This window comes from Astyanax mexicanus, chromosome 4, assembly GCF_023375975.1.
Source record: "Astyanax mexicanus isolate ESR-SI-001 chromosome 4, AstMex3_surface, whole genome shotgun sequence".
In the NCBI taxonomy this organism is placed as follows: Eukaryota; Metazoa; Chordata; class Actinopteri; order Characiformes; family Acestrorhamphidae; genus Astyanax; species Astyanax mexicanus.
Genome location: NC_064411.1, coordinates 42,995,470 through 43,014,501, shown reverse-complemented (window position 1 = coordinate 43,014,501; position 19,032 = coordinate 42,995,470). Strand labels below are relative to the sequence as shown.

Below are 19,032 nucleotides of genomic sequence, written 5' to 3'. Positions count from 1 at the left end.
TGAGTTAGCACCTTATTGCCACTCTGACCCCTCACCCCTCGTTGACCCTGTGTTTGGGTTCGCCGGTGCCCTCTGTGGCACTAATAGAGGGTGTAATATGGCCCCAACTGCTGTGCTCTCCAGACTGCGGCGTTTAGGATTGCGGTGTCCCTGTCGAGTGATGGCGGTCACATGTGCCGGCGCGGCTCGGGACCCGGCCTAACGAAGAGTAATGAAGAGCTAAACGCTACGTTTCTGAAGCTTCTCGCGGTACGACTTTTTTTTTGGGGAACATATGGGTTCTTTTAGATCTGAGATGGCTTTGAAGGCCTTTGAACTCCGACAAAGGACACGACCTTTGCGCTAGAGTGTATGTATGTGTGTGTGTGTGGGCCGACCAGTGTGAGCGGATCTCTATACGCCCCCCTACAAAACTCACGGACTGACTGACATATCCCCTCTATTTTCTGTTGCCCGGGCCACTGAAGAGCTGAAGTAATTTACAGGAATCCAAAGCAAATTCATGTTTCTTTTTTTTTTTTTTTTTAACCTCTTTGTTTTAATCATAGTATGTTTTTCACTTTCAGTATGGCAGTGTGACACCATGGCACTGGGAGGGGGCAGGTTATACATGGATATCGTGGGTGGGTTGGGTGTGGTGGTGGAATGGTTTGAAATTGCCGCAGTAGCTGTGGTAATTATAATATCTGTCACTTAACTTTTACTTTGCAACAATTAGTTGCAGCTTTTGCTTCTTTTCCTGCTTTTTTTCCCTCTTCTTTCTCCCTTTCACTGCTAAAAGCGTCTAACGTCGCAGGAGGAAACAGCTTGGGAAATGTTTTCAACAGCTATCGTAATTAGAGAAATCTCATAAATTAAACTTGTGCGCGGCACGACGTTTGAAGAGCACTCAAAAGTAAGACACGCTGGATGGCGAGCGTATTTGCATCGCATGGAACGGAGCGGACGGTGGCTGGGGGGGGAACAGCTGTTTAGTGCTGCGACGTTCAAGCTTTTTTGGCAGCAGGAAATCCACCCAGCTCATTCAAGGTGCTCTCGAAACAGTCTGAAATAAAAATAGATAGCACAGCTTTTAACTTGATTGTGTTGCTGCTTTTCTGTATATATGTGTGTGTTTATGTGTGTGTGAGACTTTGTTTGTTCGGGTGTATCTCTGTTGTGTTTAAAGAGGTGCGCAGCAGGGGAGCAGTCTTTAATGAAGTTAACTATATTGATTTTTTTTTTGCTGTCAGCTTTTTAAAGCTTTTTATTTCGTATTTCTAAATGATTTCCAGGCAGAATGATGATTATGATGATGAGCTGGTTTGTGTACAGCAGCAGCTTTCTTCTGCTTTCATCTCGTCTGTCTCTCTCACACTCTTTTTTTTCTCTCTCTCTCTGTGTATGTGTGTGTTCTCAGCATGTCATTATGTAGAATTAAGGCATATACAGTACCCGGTTTGACTCCGTTAACAGTGTTGAAAAGGGGAAAGATGATGCAAATCGAGGAGAAAAATGGTAGTCGTGTTTTGTTGAGGAACTGTATGATTTTTACTTTTTCAATTCAATCATTTGATCATCAGAGCAGCTGCCCTTAGCGTTGTGTGTAGGGCCCTATTAAATCAATTTTATTTTTTCCCCAAATTCCAGTTTATTTTGTTGTTGTTTTTGTTTTTGGTCACTAAAATCGAACCAAAATGTTTAAGAAAATTGTAGAACTATAGCCATGAGTGTTTAAATAGCACATGAACAGTGAGTCTCATTTGTCAGTGGTGCACCTTCATGTTTATAATGTTTAATTTCAGAGTAAAGGATCACAAATTAAATCTTAGATCATGTTTTTTTTCTTTGTCACAAATCGGATCATTTTTAAGATCAACCAAAAAAATTAAAAAAGGCTAACCAATAAAATACAGTAATTTAAGTTTAAATTAGGCCTAGTCACATTTCTCATTTGTACCCCTGCCCCATGTTTTCAATTGCCTACCTTAAAACTGGTGTGGCTCAAAGTTTACAATATTTACTGTTTCAGACTGAGGGAAATATTACTGTAATAAGTAACAGTGACTGTAAATCTGTATTCTACCCTGTTATGATCAGACTTTAGCAATTTATCTGCATATGAGGTTTGTGGGTGCATTTGTCTTCATACCTGTGGGACAAAATATTGCTATTGCGATGTATCATAGATCATCTGTACATAACATCAAATATTGATATTTTTTATTGAAACATAGGCACGCTAAATTCTTAAGACTCGCCCAACCCCTACACTATATCAATGAATGTCTGTTTTATGGCCTATTTTCGTACATAAGTCGCACTGGATTAGCCACAGTTAGCAGCAGTGCTAGCCACGGTTAGTGGCAGCACTTAGCGCTACTAAACACTGCCCGACAGCGCTACACTGAGAAAACCAGTGTTCCAGTAAGCCAAGGCACTATCAGCTAGCGGTTGGTCCCACGTAGCTTGTTTTAACACAGTAAACACGCAGACTACAGTCCAATATACTCACCTCTGAACTGCAAAAGAGATAGAGCTGCAGTTAACAGCTAATGCTAATATTGCTAATACAGCCTCCAGTTTTTAATAAAAAAAACTCCTGTATAATGGTGGACTAAAATGGAATGGCTTTACTTCTCCTTACAACCTGACTGGTAGAATTCATACAAAAGATGCACTGGATTATAAGATGATCTGTGAATTTTTGGGAAAATTAAAGGGTTTTAAGTGCACCTTATAGTGCGAAAAATAGAGTAAACCTGTGGTAAAAAATATTGGTTGTCAAATTCTGTGGAACTGACACCAATACATCCATAATTCCTGGTATTTGCTTATTTATGAGTATTTCGTTCCTCTTCAGTAACGCAGATGCCTTTAATCATAGAAATTGATATTTCATTTAATTAAATTATTAAGTGATTTATCAAATTAAATCACTCAATCACAGTATATCAAATTATCTCATTGCTATTGTGGGCAGGACATTGTAAAAAAAAAAATGGTCTTGTGATCCCCATCCGTCGTGGAAATCATAGGACCCCAGATTAGTTTCACTTAACAGTAGTTAGTAAAGGCCTGAAGCTGTTAATCAATCCAAATGACTACTATTTAAAGTTTCAGTTAATTAAAGCTAATTCTTTACCCATTATCTGATTGTAGCTGCAGCCCTGTGGAAATAACCCAGTAAATTGACCCAGCAGGCCTAATCCAGAGTAAATACCTGTACACGTGTATGCATTTAATTTTTCTATAATCTTTACTTTAGTACCTCTCTGTGTCATTGCATTAATGTCCACTGCATTGGAATTAGAAAGAGAATGTCTATTTACTCCTCAGTGTTTTCTATTAATCATGCAGTTAGCTTTTCCTCACATACTCCTTCATGTTTGTAATGTCAACACTATTTAACCTAGCTCAGACTGAACCCCGATGAATCACCTTCTCCACATGAATCCGTTATTAATTTAGAATACAGGAGGGGATTTCACGTTTGTTTTTAAGAATTTCTTCAGCTTGATTTATAGCATGTTGCTTTTATTTGACACATTTTTATATTTTGAGTAGGTTTTTAATTGAGCTTTATTACTGTGTTGATTGAAGTATACAGTATGACAGTAATGGCAGTAATTTAGCACTATGCTATAAATACTGTGTTTGTAGCACAGAGTGCCTTTAGTGTTGGATTGTAGAGCTAGGACACATTTATTAAACATATCCAACATTTTATAATATTTGCATATATATACTCTATATGAGCAAATGTATTGGGATACCTGGCCATTCATTGTTTGTTCTGGTGTTTTTGTTGGATTAACTGTCTCTGTGGTGCAGGGAAGGCTTTCTACTACATTTCATTACATTGCATTACATTTAATGGATGCATTTATCCAGAGCGACTTACAAATAATGATGTACATTTAGCAGTAGAGAACAGTAGTTAGAAGTAGTTAGTGTGTTAGAGGTGTTAGGAGAGTAGGTGCTCTTTGAAGAGCTCTGTCTTCAGGAGTTTCTTAAAGATAGTGAGGGACATTTCTGATCTGGTAGTGGAAGGTAGTTTGTTCCACCATTGGGGAACTAGATATGAGAAAAGTCTGGATTGCTTTGTGTGAATGTTTTGCAAAGCTAGGCCACGTTCACTAAAGGAGCGCAGCGGCCGGGAGGTACCATAAGCCTTTAAGAGTGAGCGCAGGTAGGAAGGAGCCTTTTCTGTCATCACCTTTTAGGTAATGTAAGAGCTTTGAAGTGCTTTTGGTGAAGCATTGCTGCAAGTATTTGATGGCATTCAGCTTTTTCTCAAGCGTTTGTGAGGTCAGGATGAAAACATTTAGGAACCACAGCAACTCCTAAAAACAATACAAAGCTGCAAATGGGGGACTCACTCCATATTAATGCATATGGATTTATAGGGGCCTGTCAGTAAAATCTCCTGTAGATTAATTTTTAGATCCATCATTTTCTGTTTTTGACCCACCAGCAATTCTTCCATCTCTATTTTTATTTGTATGTGTTTGACTGCAGTGTTGATCATTTCTATGATATTACATAATCAGATTCCACCTCTAAACAAATGTTACATGCAATTTCTTCCTCATGCAGGTGTGCATCTCAGTGGGGGTCAGACCTGCAGGCCTGCAGACCTGCGGATATACAGGGTGGCATAGTTAGCTGAGGCAGAAGCAGCAGCGGCGGCGGCAGCAGCAGCAGCAATAGTAGAGGCATAGGAGGGGAATGTGTGTATAATGATTGTGGCAGGCCCGCTCCGCTCACAGCTGTGTGCTAGCACGCTAGTGCTATCATTGGCCCACCATTAATGTCCAATTTCCCATCAAGTGAAAAAAGCTTGTTTAGCAGGAAAATAATATGGGCAGATAACAGCGCTACACATCCAGTCTCACCCAGGCCCGCATAATTACCCAAATAGGTTGTGGGGAGGGATCGGGTTCGCGTCTAGGCGGGGGGCTCCTGCGATAAGCGCCCACCGCACTCCCACACACTGGTAATTACTTTATTGATAATTCACGGGGAAAATAGCCTCAGCCAATCGCTGCCGCTAGATTTAATGGATTGGTCGGGGAGGGGGGTAGACGGGAAGTTGGCGGGGGGAGAACAGTGAGGTCCCCTTTTCAAACAGAAATGAAAATATGTTTGGGCCATAGGGGAAGGCCTTTCCCTCCAGAGATAATCACTAAAAGTAAATGTAAAATAGCCCACACTTGGCTTGGGATTGGGATGTGCCGTGCGGATGCGTGCTAGTGGGTGTTTATCTATAACTCCTGCATTAACACATTTACCCCTAGCCTTAAATTAGCTAATAATTCTCCAAGGGGAAGGCCTTGGTAATGAAATTGACATTTAGCAGCTTCACCACAGTCTATTAACTACAATAAATTTAATTTGCAACAGGCCCAGAAGTGTACTGGGGTTGTAGAAAGAGGGGGGGGGGGGGTAAGAAAATCCCAACAGATTTGGTGTTTATTGCATCGGCTGGCCACGAGTACAGTTGCTAAAATAAGGCCACTCTGTTGTTCCCACGTGCTTAACAATAACAGTAACCTTCTCCCCGCTCAGTAAAAGAGGGGATAGGAGGCAAAAATATTGAATACAGTTGACATGTATTATATGTCCAAAAGTTTGTGGACACCCTGCCTAATGAATGCATTCAGCTGTTTAACTATCAGTTGAACCTATTCCTGAGACTGATGTGTTAGACCAAGACTAAATGTGTGCACACAAACACACACACACACACACACATGCACAATGCTGTGCAAAGCCCCTGTAGTGAAGAACTTCCAAAATAATAGGAATCTCTGGAGCAGATAAAGACTGGTGAGCTTTTCAAAACCAGGATTGCACTACATAACTTTTCATTGCACTGACAAAACTAAATTAAATAATTATACATTATTTAATTATAAATAATAAATAATCATGATTCATGATGCTGCTAATTCCCTGTAGTTTTGAGAGGGATTATTATTAATAGTGTAGTGTGGTTTAGGTCAGGCAGACTAGATCTTTTTTACTGTATTATTATATCTCAGGAGAAAGAGAGGGGGGACAGAGTGAGAGATAGAGAGACAGAGAGAGAGATTGAGTGAGAGATTGAGTGAGAGAGAGAGAGAGAGAGAGAGAGAGTGAGAGACAGCGTGAGTGAGAGATGGAGAGACAGCACAAGTGAGAGAAAGGGAGAGAACAACGAGTGAGAGAAAGAGAGAAGGGGAGAGACAGCACAGGTGAGAGAGAGGGATTGAGGGAGAGACAGTGTGAAAGAGAGAAAAGGAGAGAGGGAGAGACAGCACAGGTGAGAGGGGGATTGAGGGAGAGACAGCGTGAAAGGGAGAGAGGGAGAGACAGCACAGGTGAGAGAGAGGGATTGAGGGAGAGACAGCCCGAGTGAGAGAGAGAGAGAGAGAGAGAGAGGGAGAAACAGCACAGGTGAGAGAGGGGGAATGAGGGAGAGACAGTGTGAAAGAGAGAATGGGGGGGGGGGAGAGACAGCACAGGTGAGAGAGGGGGATTGAGGGAGAGACAGCGTGAAAGAGAGAAAGGGAGAGAGGGAGAGACAGCACAGGTGAGAGAAAGGGAGAGACAGCCCAAGTGAGAGAGAGGGAGGGAGAGAGAGACAGCACAGGTGAGAGAGAGGGATTGAGGGAGAGACAGCGTGAAAGAGAGAAAGGGACAGACCACGCGAGTGAGAGACAGAGCAAGTGGAGCAGTGGATCTGTGTTCACTGGAATGATGGAATCAAATGAATGCAATCAAATCCTTACAGCTATGCTGTAAGCTGAGTTATAACTCCAAGACCTTAACATCAGAAATTTAAAATAATGAATGTGCAGGTATCTATACACGCATTTACACACTTTTCAGATGTAATTCTTGCTATAATGCTTCTCTGCTAATAGATCAAAGTTTTCCATTGGTTTAGAAAACTTAACTTCATCATTCAAGTTTTCCACTTTTTTTTGTTTAATCTAATGGGATTGCGACTGGAACATCTTCAGTATAAACCAGTGTAACACTAAGACGTCTTTCACATGCGTCAATTACCACTGATTCAGGAGTTCTCCTCAGATACAATACCAGCACCAGCGCTACTGTACGACCATATGTCCCCTCTGTAATCAGCGCTCTCTGCAGAGTGATTAAAAAAGACAGTAGAAATATTCATATGACAAGAAAGAGGCATCAATATGCATGGAAATGTCTATCTAATATGGAAATGGGCACTTAAAGCAGAAGTAATGAGCATATGACTGATGCATCAATCGCAGGATGTGGACGGGAGAGAGTGAATGATGTGAGGTAGCTCTGTGTGTCTGAGGGAAGATTGCGTTGACCCTGGTACTCAGTTTATTCTGTCACATTCCTACAATAAATAATAATAGGGATGAAAATTATTTTGTGTGAAGATCACAATTGTGCATGTTGCAATTAATTATAGTAATGATCGAGTAATCCAGGAATTAGTCTGTTGATTCATGAGGTAATCAGGTTTGAAGTTTTTAAGGCCAAAAAAATTGTGAATAAAAATTACAGAAGAATTTTATTATTATTGTTCTTTGTTTATATTTCAAAAAGTGTGCTTGATTATTGCTATATAATCATTATGTTTGGACACACCTCTTCTCATTCTCATGTGTTTTTTTTTTGTTCTTATGATTTTTACATTATACATTTAATATTGAAGACATTAAAGCTATACAGAAACACATGCTGACTTTTTTGAAACATAAAAAAAATGTTAAATAACCCAGAATATTTTTTATACCATAGATTCACTTTAGATAAACCACTAAATACTATGATAAGTTGTACTGTTACATATACATGTCCGGTGTGTGTATATATACGCTTGTGTATGTGAGCTGCAGAGAGAATGAATGCTTGGGAGGTCAGGAGATCTAGTAAGTGGCCCAATAAATCTCCCAGCATTCTCTGCCCTGTCTGTTAGGATCAATACAGTGTATGTACAGTCATCCCAGTCCCTCCCTAATGGCCACTATCTCCAGCCGTTCTTGTCTTTCAACTCTTATCTCACTACGCACATAAACACATGCAGTGCTGTGCAAAAGTTCTAATCCCCTGGGAAAATTGGAATAAAAAGCTCCTCATCAGTGCTGTAAGAGTTTATGTACCCAGTCAAACAATAATATTAAAGAAAATACAATTTATATACATACCAAAAGTAGTGGATTTAACTCATTGTGTTCATTGAAACATCTCTGGAACTTGATCATATACAGCTCCAAATTCAATTTTACCAAATTGAAAACCTCTGGAATATAATCAAGAGGAAGATGCATGACCACAAGCCATCAAATCAAGCTAAACTGCTTGAATTTTTTCACCAGGTGTGGCATAAAGATATCCAAAAGCAGTGTGTAAGACTGGTGGAGGAGTACATGCGAATATATGTGAAAACTGTGATTGAAAACCAGGGTTATTGTTTTCCTTGCATTATTTGACGTCTGAAAGCTCTGCATTTTTTTGTAATTTCAGCCATTTCTCATTTTTTGCCAACAAATGCTTTAAATGACAATATTTGACAAGATATGACAAGATAAATGTTGTCCGTAGTTTATAGAATAAAACAACAATGGTCATTTAACTCAAACACAAACCTATAAATAGCTAAATCAGAGAAACTGATTCTGAAACTGAAGTGGTCTCTTATTTTATTCCAGAGCTGTATATAACAGGTGAACAAATAATGAAATAAAAAACATATTCAACATAAACACATTCCAAATGTTGGCTGCATCTGTTATAACCAGTAGACAGTTTTTGAGGACAATGTCCTGCTCACTTCACTGGAGTTATTATTTAACAATTATTTAGCGTTTATATAGTTAATAACGATCAATGGAAATATGATATTGATTCAGATCTAGAGATGTCGTTTTTAAAACTTAATTTCTTGCTTTTATTGTCAGTGTTAATCAGTGTTTGGTGTTTTACCAGTTATTTTGTGTGTGTGCAGGTCTCGCTCCCGCCACCGCAGATCCCGCAGTCGCAGCAGTGGCAGATCCAGCAGGAGGCGCAGCCGCAGTCTGAGCAAAGGCAGAGACCGTAGCCAGCGCAAGACCCGGGAGAAAGATAGAGAGCGAGACCGGGACAGAGACAGAGACAGAGGGCGGGACAAAGAGCGCGAGAGGGAGAGCGATGCAAAAGCCAAAGAGAAGGAAAAACAAGGGTAAGCATTTTTTGTGCCTAAATTTGATTAAAAAAAAAAAAATTAAAAAAATAATTAAACACTTTTTACACTTTTTACAAACACATTCATATAGGGGTGGACCACAATTAAATATAAGTATTTAAAGCAATAGAAAATTAATAATGGTTTTAATAACAGTAATTTAATTTTTACAAATATTTTTGATATTTCATTGTCACTAAAAACCCACCTAAGAGACAGAATTGAGCAAGCAACTACAGACTGGTGTTCTTCCTTACTAAGGAATAGAGTAATATGTAGACACAATCATCATAATGTATCATATCAAACAGTCGAAATACCTCTGTCTAACCAGTGCCATCGATCTGTTGTCAACAATGAGCGAGTAATCCAGCTCAGAAAACGGTTAGCATCTTGTGCAACTCACTATTTTAGGCAGGTATTGAGCTGGCAGCTACATGCCAGTGTTCTGAACTTTATAACTAAAGACTGGAGAGAAGAACAGATATAATACATATATTATATCAAACAACAAAACATGCCCTATATAACCAGCACAGCCATAAATCCAGTGCAGAATTACAGTTAGTCTACCTGGTCCAAGCCTTAACATTGTGTCTAATCTTCCATTGTAGGCTGCATAATTAGTCAGTATTTTTTCACACTATTTTTCACACTATAAGGCGCACTTAAAATCCTTTAATTTTACAACAGTGATCCGTTGACGGTGAGCTTTATAATCCGGTGCACCTTATATATGAGTTCTACCAGTCAGGTATTAAGGAACAGTAAAGTCACTCCACTAAAGTACAGCATTATAAAAGAGTTTCAGTGAAGTTTCTCCAGTACTGGGTGCAGCAGCATTAGCATTAGCTGCTAACCACAGCGTTAACTCCATTTTACCATTTAGAGATGAGTATATTGGGCTGTAGTCTGCGCGTTTAAAGCATTAAAACAAGCTACATTAACCGTTAGCTGATAGCGCCCTGTCTTACCGAAACACGCAGGGTTCCTGAGTGTATCTCTGTTGTCTGTCTGTGATTAAGTACACTATAGGTATTGACTTTACACTGTTCATATGAATATCAGAATTAAGCCATTAAGAAATATGCATAGTGTTATAATTCATGACCATATGGTCTACCCAGAAACCTGTGCGCTCCTCAGCACCTCCTCGTCGGGCCGACTCTCTCATTACCCCACTCGCAGCAACTCTATCCTCCACGCTGCTGATATCCAGCAGGGAGTTGGGACAGAGACTGCATAGTCGTCCTCATCCATCTAGCTCCAGTTGTGCTCTCCGAGCCCGGTGTCTTCACTGTCCCAGCGGCCCGCTATTGCATTTCCCCTCCCTCAGCCGAGCCGTGTTAAACTACCTTTTCTTGCTCAGCCATGATCTCCTGTGTCCCCGGTGTAATATGTGTGAGCACTGGCTAAACTGGTTTCAGCCTGCTTTCTCATTTTAGCACTTCTACTTCGCTACCGCCCCAAAGCAGCATGGCCTAATGCGATTGGGGGACGGTGTGATGCGATGAGGCGGCCCGTGGTTGTCAGTCATTTTGAGTGGCTTGTCGCGCTGACAGAATCACACGTGCTTTGGGAAGAAGTTAGCTGCGAAAGGGAGGTGAACGAAACGATGAGAGGAACAAGAAACATCTTAATCTATTTTTAACTGCTGTATGTGTGTCTGTGTGTGAGTATATATGTGTGTGTGTGTGTGTGTGTGTCTGTGTGTGTATGTGTATGTGTAGGGGACACTAGTTTGGCTTTATACTACTTATGTACTAATACCGATCTTTAATTTGTTGCAAAAATATTTTATGATACGTAAATATGCCATAACCTTTTAGAAGTACAAGGCTGAGCAGAACTGATAAAAGTTCCTTTAATATGTTTGAATTTATACTGTACCTTATGTCATATCATATATAATAATTGAGGGGTTTAAAGAGCCCTTTTCAAGAAAATGATATAGAGCACAGTTTTAAATAATTCTGAATATATATTGTTCAGTCTGTATAGTACATACAGCTCTTGAAAAAAAAAAAATAAGGGACCACTTAAAATTTTTTTGTCATTTAAAATTTCTCCATGCATTCTTTATTGGGGACTGGTCAAGACTGCAGACAGGCTAGTTCAGTACCGGTACCCTCTTCTACAACAGCCATGCCTATTGTAACGGGTGCAGCATGTGGTTTTGCATTGACTGTTTTTAGGCCTGTCATGATAAAAAAAATTTGTGATCGATATTTTGTCCCAGAAATGATTGCGATAAACGATATTGTTGGCATTTTTAGACCACTAACTTGGCACTAATAAAATAATAACGTAATATTGTAACAAATAAACTTTACATTCCTGCTTGCGCACCTAATTTTGGAACCTGAAAAGTTTCAGTTTGAACCAAAATAGGTTATAGTAGGTTCTTCAGTGTGCACTATATATACAGTACATACACATTGCAAAGTGCTGAGGCAGTGGGGGAATGGTGTGTCCGCCCCACATCATGATGTGCATCCCGGGTCTGCCCCAGCTGGCACATGTTGAACCGGCATAAAGACTTAAAAAGGCCTCAGCCTTCAGTCGAGAGATGCTGATGGTGAATGAAAGGCTGAGGCAACACGAACCTAAGAGACACTAAAGTTAAGCAACTAGAGCCGCACTGACCCGTTACTATGTTTCTTTAAGTTAGTTTTGGGTGTTGATAGAGGGCATTTGTCCTAACAAAGGTGCAGCCACTCTCACAGTCACAATATATGTAAGTGCATACACAAAGGACGATATCACGATAACTAAAATGATTGAGGTCATGTCCATTTATTGAACAATACGTCGATAAAGTAGTTATTGTGACAGACCTAACTGTTTGAAAAAAATCAGTTTCCAGTTTCCTGGAAAAGCTGTAGTCTTGAAGTCAGTGAATGTTACTCTAAATGTGCATTTCTGCATGAATGCTGCCGTAACAAATGTATACTGGTGGAACCCCATACCATAACACATCCTAGCTGTTGGACTTGTTGCTGATAACAGCCTGGATGATCCTTTTTAATCTTACACTGTGTCGTACACTATCTGTTCCAAGTTCATCCCAGATGCCTCCGATCCCACAGAGGTCAAACCACTTCTGGAAATGGTTAACATAAAGCTTCTGATTTGAAGAAGTAAAATTTTAAGTGGCATTTGCTATTTTTTCTTCATATTTGGAGCATTTCCGTTGAATCACTCATCGTAAAACATAAAAATCAGTCAGAATATATCAATGGGATTCACTTTGATTTAAACAGACTCCTTTCCTCCTTTTCCATCATCAAAACAAAATGATTCAGTGTGCAGCTCATAGCTTGTACTGTATATACAACACATGCGCTGGTATTTATTTAGTCATATTTACAACTATTACTTTTTTAGATCCGTATCACTTGACCAAATAAAGTGCAGTCTCTCACATATAAAGGCCAGCCTTATCTCTCTTTCAGCGTTTTTATATTAAGTCTTTAATATCCTTAAACGCTGATAGGAATCTGTTTTTGCCTGACCCGGCTGTGTGTGTGTATATGTGTTTGTGTGTGTTTTATATGTGTGTGTTGTAGCTTACAGCTATAGGGGTTTGTGTTAATATTTTGCCTTTTTTGGGCCGTATTTCTGTAGTCTTCAGGGAGAAGTTAGAAAAAAACTCAGAAAAAACACATAGATGTGTTTTCAGTCGTATCCTGGAGCTGTGTGTGTGTGTGTGTGTGTGTGTGTGTGTGTGTGTGTGTGTGGATGTGTCTTTTTGGAGACTGCTGCCCTGAGTGGTGTCCCAGAGGAGTGATGGACTGATGGAGAGCCCAAGAGGAGGAAACAGCCACAGAAATCAGCAGAGATGAACGAACGCACACACACACACACACACACACACACCTCTCACAAAGCCTTTGTGTTCTATAGGAGATAATTAGTTCCAGTGCTGTAGTTACGCTCTTCTCTTTACCGGAGGCAGGCTGGACAGTGGAAGCCTCGGGTGTTCCTACTTCATGTCCTAATTGCTGTGTGTGTGTGTGTGTGTGTGTGTGTGTGTGTGTGTGTGTGTGTGTGTGTGTGTGTAACTCATTCAAACCTGTCCAAAACACACAGAGCCGCTAGGGCTGTGTATTGCAAGATCCTGCCGATACAATGTCACGATACAGGAATCACAATATTGCAATATTTTTTTTTTTAATAATTGTGATTTTTTTTCAGAATACTTTAATATTTTTTTCTTACAAAATCACATTGCAATGTACATAAAGTCTGCTTTAACCCTCCTATTATTTTTAAATATACTAACACCCTTTATTCTTAGGATAAATAAGCAATTAGCAGTTTTACCCAGAAATTCAAAGCTCTAAAAATAATAATAATTAAAAAGCAAAGTTAGCAAAGTTTATGTGGGATATTCTACAACTGGTTCTTGCATTACTATGGTGTTTATTTTATGACGTCAATATTATCCATATTTGTAATTACGTAAAGCTTTTATAAAGAAAAAACAGCCTTGGGTAAAAAAAGATCCTGTCAAAAACTAAATGAGTATGAAACAAAAATTATTTCAATATTTTTTTGAAACTTTAAACATTAAATGGTAAACATAATTACAGAGAACATATCTTCTTCTGAATACATTTATCGACCTTAAGTGTCGTAAAACTTTTAAATATATTTTATATCTAGTGTTTGTTGTCTAATAACATTAATAATAATAAAATATCGATACAAAACATTGTGATACTTTGATATATCAGTATTTTCCTACACCCCTAATAGTCAAACTTTAAAACACATCATACTAATGTGTCTGATGAAATCAGATTACTTTTTGCATTGTGTGTTTTTTGTCTTTTTGACCTGTGTCCTAAGGGGTGATATAAAAAATAACTATGGCTTAAATGTAATTAGCAGAGCAGAGCAGGATGCTGTCCCACTGGGATGATGTGAGCCCTGCATACAGAGAGACCCCACGGGACTCGATAGGGACCCTCGCGTCCCTCCAGCTGACGGGATGGTGTGACCTTCACACAAACTGTGCTGAAGTCCATGCAGCCCTTTAGAACTGCTAAATACATAAAATGTGCAAATAATATGCATTCAGCTACTTTAAGTAGTACCAATTGTTGCTGACACAGATGTGCAAACACACACACTCACATACACAACTTGTCTTGTCTTTGTGGAGCAGTACTGCTAATTGAAGATAACTCTTTGGATCAAGCAGTTAAACTTGGATCTATTGGCAACATATCTAATCCCATGCATGTGCTAGAGAGGCATCAATCCCCCCAGCAGTTAGTAGTAGAGCAGTACAACTTGTTTTTCTGGAATTATGTTTTTGAATGGAATGGGGATGGGGATAATTTGAAAGGAATGGGGATAATTTGGCACCTGTGGAACCTTTTTCACACCTGTAAGTCTTGACCAATGCCCACACCAAGGTTTATGTAAATTTTTTACATTGGCTGCATTTGGTCTGATTAGTTTAATATGGTGAACGCGCAGGCTACAGGCTTATAATACTCACCTCTAAACAAGAAAAGAATCCCTTAGCACGGTTAATAGCTAATGCTAATGCTGCTCCAGCAGTGCTAGCTCGTGTTAGCAGCAGGGTATCAGGCCGATTTATTCTCACCTTTAAACAGGAAAAGGAGTAGCTCTTAGCACGGTTAGCAGCTAATGCTAATGCTGCTCCAGCACTGCTAGCTGGGGTTAGCAGCAGGCTACAGTCCGATAACACTCAATTTTGAATGGCAAAAGAGCTTGTGTGGTTAGCGGCTAATGCTAATAATGCTCCAGTCTCGAGTTTCAGTGCTGGAGAACTAAACTGAAGCTCCTGAATAATGCTGCACTTAAGTGACGTGGCTTTACTGCACCTTACAACCTGATTGGAAGCATTCATACATAAGGCACACCACATTATAAGGCACTTATAAGACCCATTTTTGGGAAAATGAAAGGATTTTAAGTGCGTAAAAAAAAAAAATAGTGTAAAAAAAATATGATAACTGTGAAAGCATGCCTGTTTGGCTGTATCTCATCCAGGTGCACCTCCTTTACCCTCTCAGTGCCTGTTCATCAGGGCCAGGAGTTGATTTAAATTTTTATTGAAGTCAAGCTGTTCTAACTCCACTGCAGCTCATCCTTGCTTCTTCGTTCGCCGTGTAATTCTATTAGTCATCAAGATTATGTTAGTGTCGGCTCAGCGTGCGGTCGCTGGCTTTAAGTTTTGATTACGAGCAGCACTCGCAGTGACTGCGCTAACAGTTCCAGCAGTGGCGGAGGCAGCGATAGCAGCGGCACTGTGCTAATGATGATTATGATAGCAGTGATATCATAAGGACTGGAGTGCAATTAGCGCAGTGATGAGTGGAGCAGGGCTGCATAAGTAGCAGGTGTGTGTGTGTGTGTGTGTGTGTGTGTGTGTGGCAGTGGATCAAAGCCTCCTCTAACCTGCTCCAGGTGTCCCTTCACAGCTGTCACTCTGCTACAACACGGCACTTTAAGCACTGCTCAGGTACGCTTAGGAACACACACACACTCACAGGCACACACACACACACACACACACACACACACACACACACACTTTAAAAGTTTTGCTTTAATGCTTTTTGCCTTTTTTTCTGACAACCATCAGATATATTTTTGCTCCCTCAAGCCCTTTTGTCTTTTGCAAGATGCCATTTTGTTAACCTCTAGTACGTGTACACGCACACGCACACACACACATGCACACACACACACGCACGCACAGATTCAGTCAGTCTACCTTTTTGCATCCTGGTTGCACAGTGGCAGGTGAATGTACCTCCTCTACTCTATGTGTGAGAGAGTGTATATATGTGTGTGTGTGTGTGTGTGTGTCTGTGTGTGAGAGAGAGAAGATCAAAGGGGGTGACAGGCTTGGCGGGGGGCTGACACAGCCGCGTGTGGTGTTGTTTTCATTAAACATTTATCACACCTCTAGGATGACAGCAGGCATCTCTGGGCCGCACGACGTGTTTTCATGCAAAATTTATGGGAAAAGACGAGCTGCTGTAAAGCGATCGTGTTGCTTTTCACCAGTGGCAAAGGGTAAATGGGTGATTGTGGTGTGTGTGTGTGTGTGTGAGAGAGAGAGCGTGAGAGCGTGAGAAAGAGAGGGTGTCTAGGCATATGTGTGTTGTGTTGGGAGTTAAACAGGTTAAGTGTCAGTCTGTGTGTGATGCGTGTGTGTGTTTGTGTGTGAGAGAGAGAGAGAGAGATTTGCTCATTGGCTCTTTTCTTCACTGACTTGACCACTCAGATTTGAGTAATTAATAGACTGTGTTGTCCCAAGTGGTGGTGGCTATGGTACTCCATATATTAAAGGTGGTTTTGGGGTGTCACACATAGTTGCTAGAGTGTTGCCTGCTGGTACTTTCTGTGCCAGGTGTTTCTTTTAATTATAATGTATTACTGGCGTTGGCAATTCTGTCTCAGGTTGTTGCTAGAATGTTGTTAGATGGTTGTAATGTTATCACAGGTGGTTGATGGGACATCCCATACTTCTACACACATTACATTTAATAGCATTTTGTCAGGTTATATTTGACAGAATTTTGCCTGGCTATTTTTACTCATTTTACTTAGATGAACTTTGGGTTATGACAACATTTTGTTGGTCGTCAATTGACAGGATTTTCTTATACTACAGTTGATGGAATTTACTCAGAATTTTTACGCAGAATTTTTCAGAATACATTTGACAGTTTGATTGGGCTGTGCTACATGAAAGTTTGGCTACAGGAAATTCAGGTTACATTTGAGAGAACCTTCTGACAACATTAAGTATACTTTAATTTAAGGTTGGGCTATGACAAAGTTTTCTTGGTAGTCAGTGGGACAGAACTTTGGCTACAGCTGCCAGATGTTTGTTTAGACTAAGGGTTTTGCAGGCTAAAGTTTGGTTAATACAGGAATTTTGTCTAGAACCACATTAAATAGAATTTGTGCAGAGATTTGCTGATTTGCTGGGCTTTAATTTAGTTTGCTTGACAGAGGTTGACTTAGTTTTGATGGGATACATTTGAGTGTAGATAGTTTTTGTTTTGGCTAAAGTTTTTTTTTGGACTACAATACAGAATTTTGTCAAACTACAGTTTAAAGAATTCTGTTGGACCAAGTAAACAGAATTTTTTGTAGGTTGAATTTATCAGACTGATTTTTTTGGGGCTTTACTTGACAGAGTTATGCCAGAATAGAGTTGAAAAGTGCCCAATGAAACTTGGCATGGTCTACAGTTGGGTTTGGATAAAATTTTGACAGGTTGCATTTGACTGTTTTTGTAGGGCTAAATTTAACTTAATTTTTTCATGATACATTTGTCAGAATTTTGTCAAAAATGAAATTTTCACAAAGCAAAGTTTGATTTCAGCTATTTAAGTTTTTTTTTGGGATAAATTATGCTGTGCCTATTTTTTTATTCTTATTCTTTCAGACTCCGATAGCATGTTGACTATATTAGAGTTTGGGTCAAAATTTCAGGCTTGATTAAAACTGCACTTCACCCCTGTGTCTCCACATCTCCACAGTGTTCTGGCACTCTGCTCCAGGTCTGTTTCAGTCTCTTCGTGATGTGGTAGTGACCTCCCCTCTTTTCTCCTTAATGGGCTCTCGCTGGCTTCTGAGGAACATGTTGTGGCACTTCGCTGCGGTCTCCTCCGAAGAGTTGGGGCAAATTTGTCAGATAAAATATCACCAGGCTGGGCAGAGGATTGTGGGTAGCGATTCTGAATGAAGGTGAAAGGTTGGTGCTGCTGGGAGGCTCTGTGGATACATTCTAAGCAGGGGGGGGGGGGCACTGGTCCTGAAGCAGTCTTCTGTCAGCTCATTATCAGTGGTCATACACAGAAAGTAGGGTGCCTGTGAGGAGGTGTGTGTACGAGTGTGTACGAGTGTGTGCGTGTGTGTTCTCTTTTTCCCCAAGCTGATCTTAAGGCTGTGTCTGTGTTGAAGGAGAACTTCAGAGTCTGCAGATTGGCTGGATTGCACTACAGCAGAGTGAAATCAATGAAGTGTGTGTGGTGGGGAGCTTTACCTTTGGCATTTTGGGTGGGAATATTTTGTATGTAGCTTATAATTAGGAAGGAAAAAAAAGATTTTTACTCTATTTGCACGAATGTGTGTGAGGGTTATGAAGCAAGGTGTGTAAATAGACACTTGGGGCTATTTGAAGCCCTGAAGAGTTCTAGTTGCTTCCCCTTCTTTTTCGCCTTTGGATATACCCACACAGGACACACACACACGCACACACCTCACTGGTGTACTCCTGCAAGTCAGCTTCATTTTCTTCATTCCTTAAATTCTCTCTAAAGCACAGACCTTAGCAATAGGTTTACGCTGTTCTTTAAAAAAAAATATATTGCAGAAAATGTCCCACCTAGAAGGAAATGACGGATTGCAATGCTTTTCGAATGAAAGATAAACTCTTAATCATATTTGTTGAGCTACAAAAAAAAGAAGCAGTGTGTAATGCATGTGTAACGAGACATGCTACATTTTTCGGCATGTAGTTGTAGAGGTTCCTAATGGTTTCCTGCGATAATCCACCCAATGTTGCTTGAATATTCTCACACAGTGAAGATTTCATAGTAAAAAAAAAGCACATCCAAGACCATCCCACACATCCCACGTCTGTAAACAACTTGTATAACAGTGTAAATTTGCTGTGCTCTCAATAACTCAACACACTATTATTTTTCAGCACTGACTTAACTTTCCTGGGAATGGAGTTCACTAGAGCTTTATTGGTTGCTGCTTAAATACTCCTTCCCTCCTACATGATTATACCGCAGAGCTGGTAGATGTCTCCACCTTCCATTTGAGGATGCCCCACAGAT

The 19,032-nt window shown here is 40.1% G+C and overlaps 1 protein-coding gene across 1 annotated transcript in view; it reads left to right on the top strand.

Moving 5' to 3' along the window:
- The window catches only part of rsrc1 (arginine/serine-rich coiled-coil 1), a 202,106-nt gene that overhangs the window by 27,409 nt on the left and 155,665 nt on the right, over positions 1-19,032 (top strand). Inside the window, exon 4 of the mRNA XM_022678771.2 lies at positions 8,969-9,181. Coding sequence (XP_022534492.2) covers positions 8,969-9,181 — 213 coding nt within the window. The remainder of the gene's footprint in view (positions 1-8,968; positions 9,182-19,032) is intronic.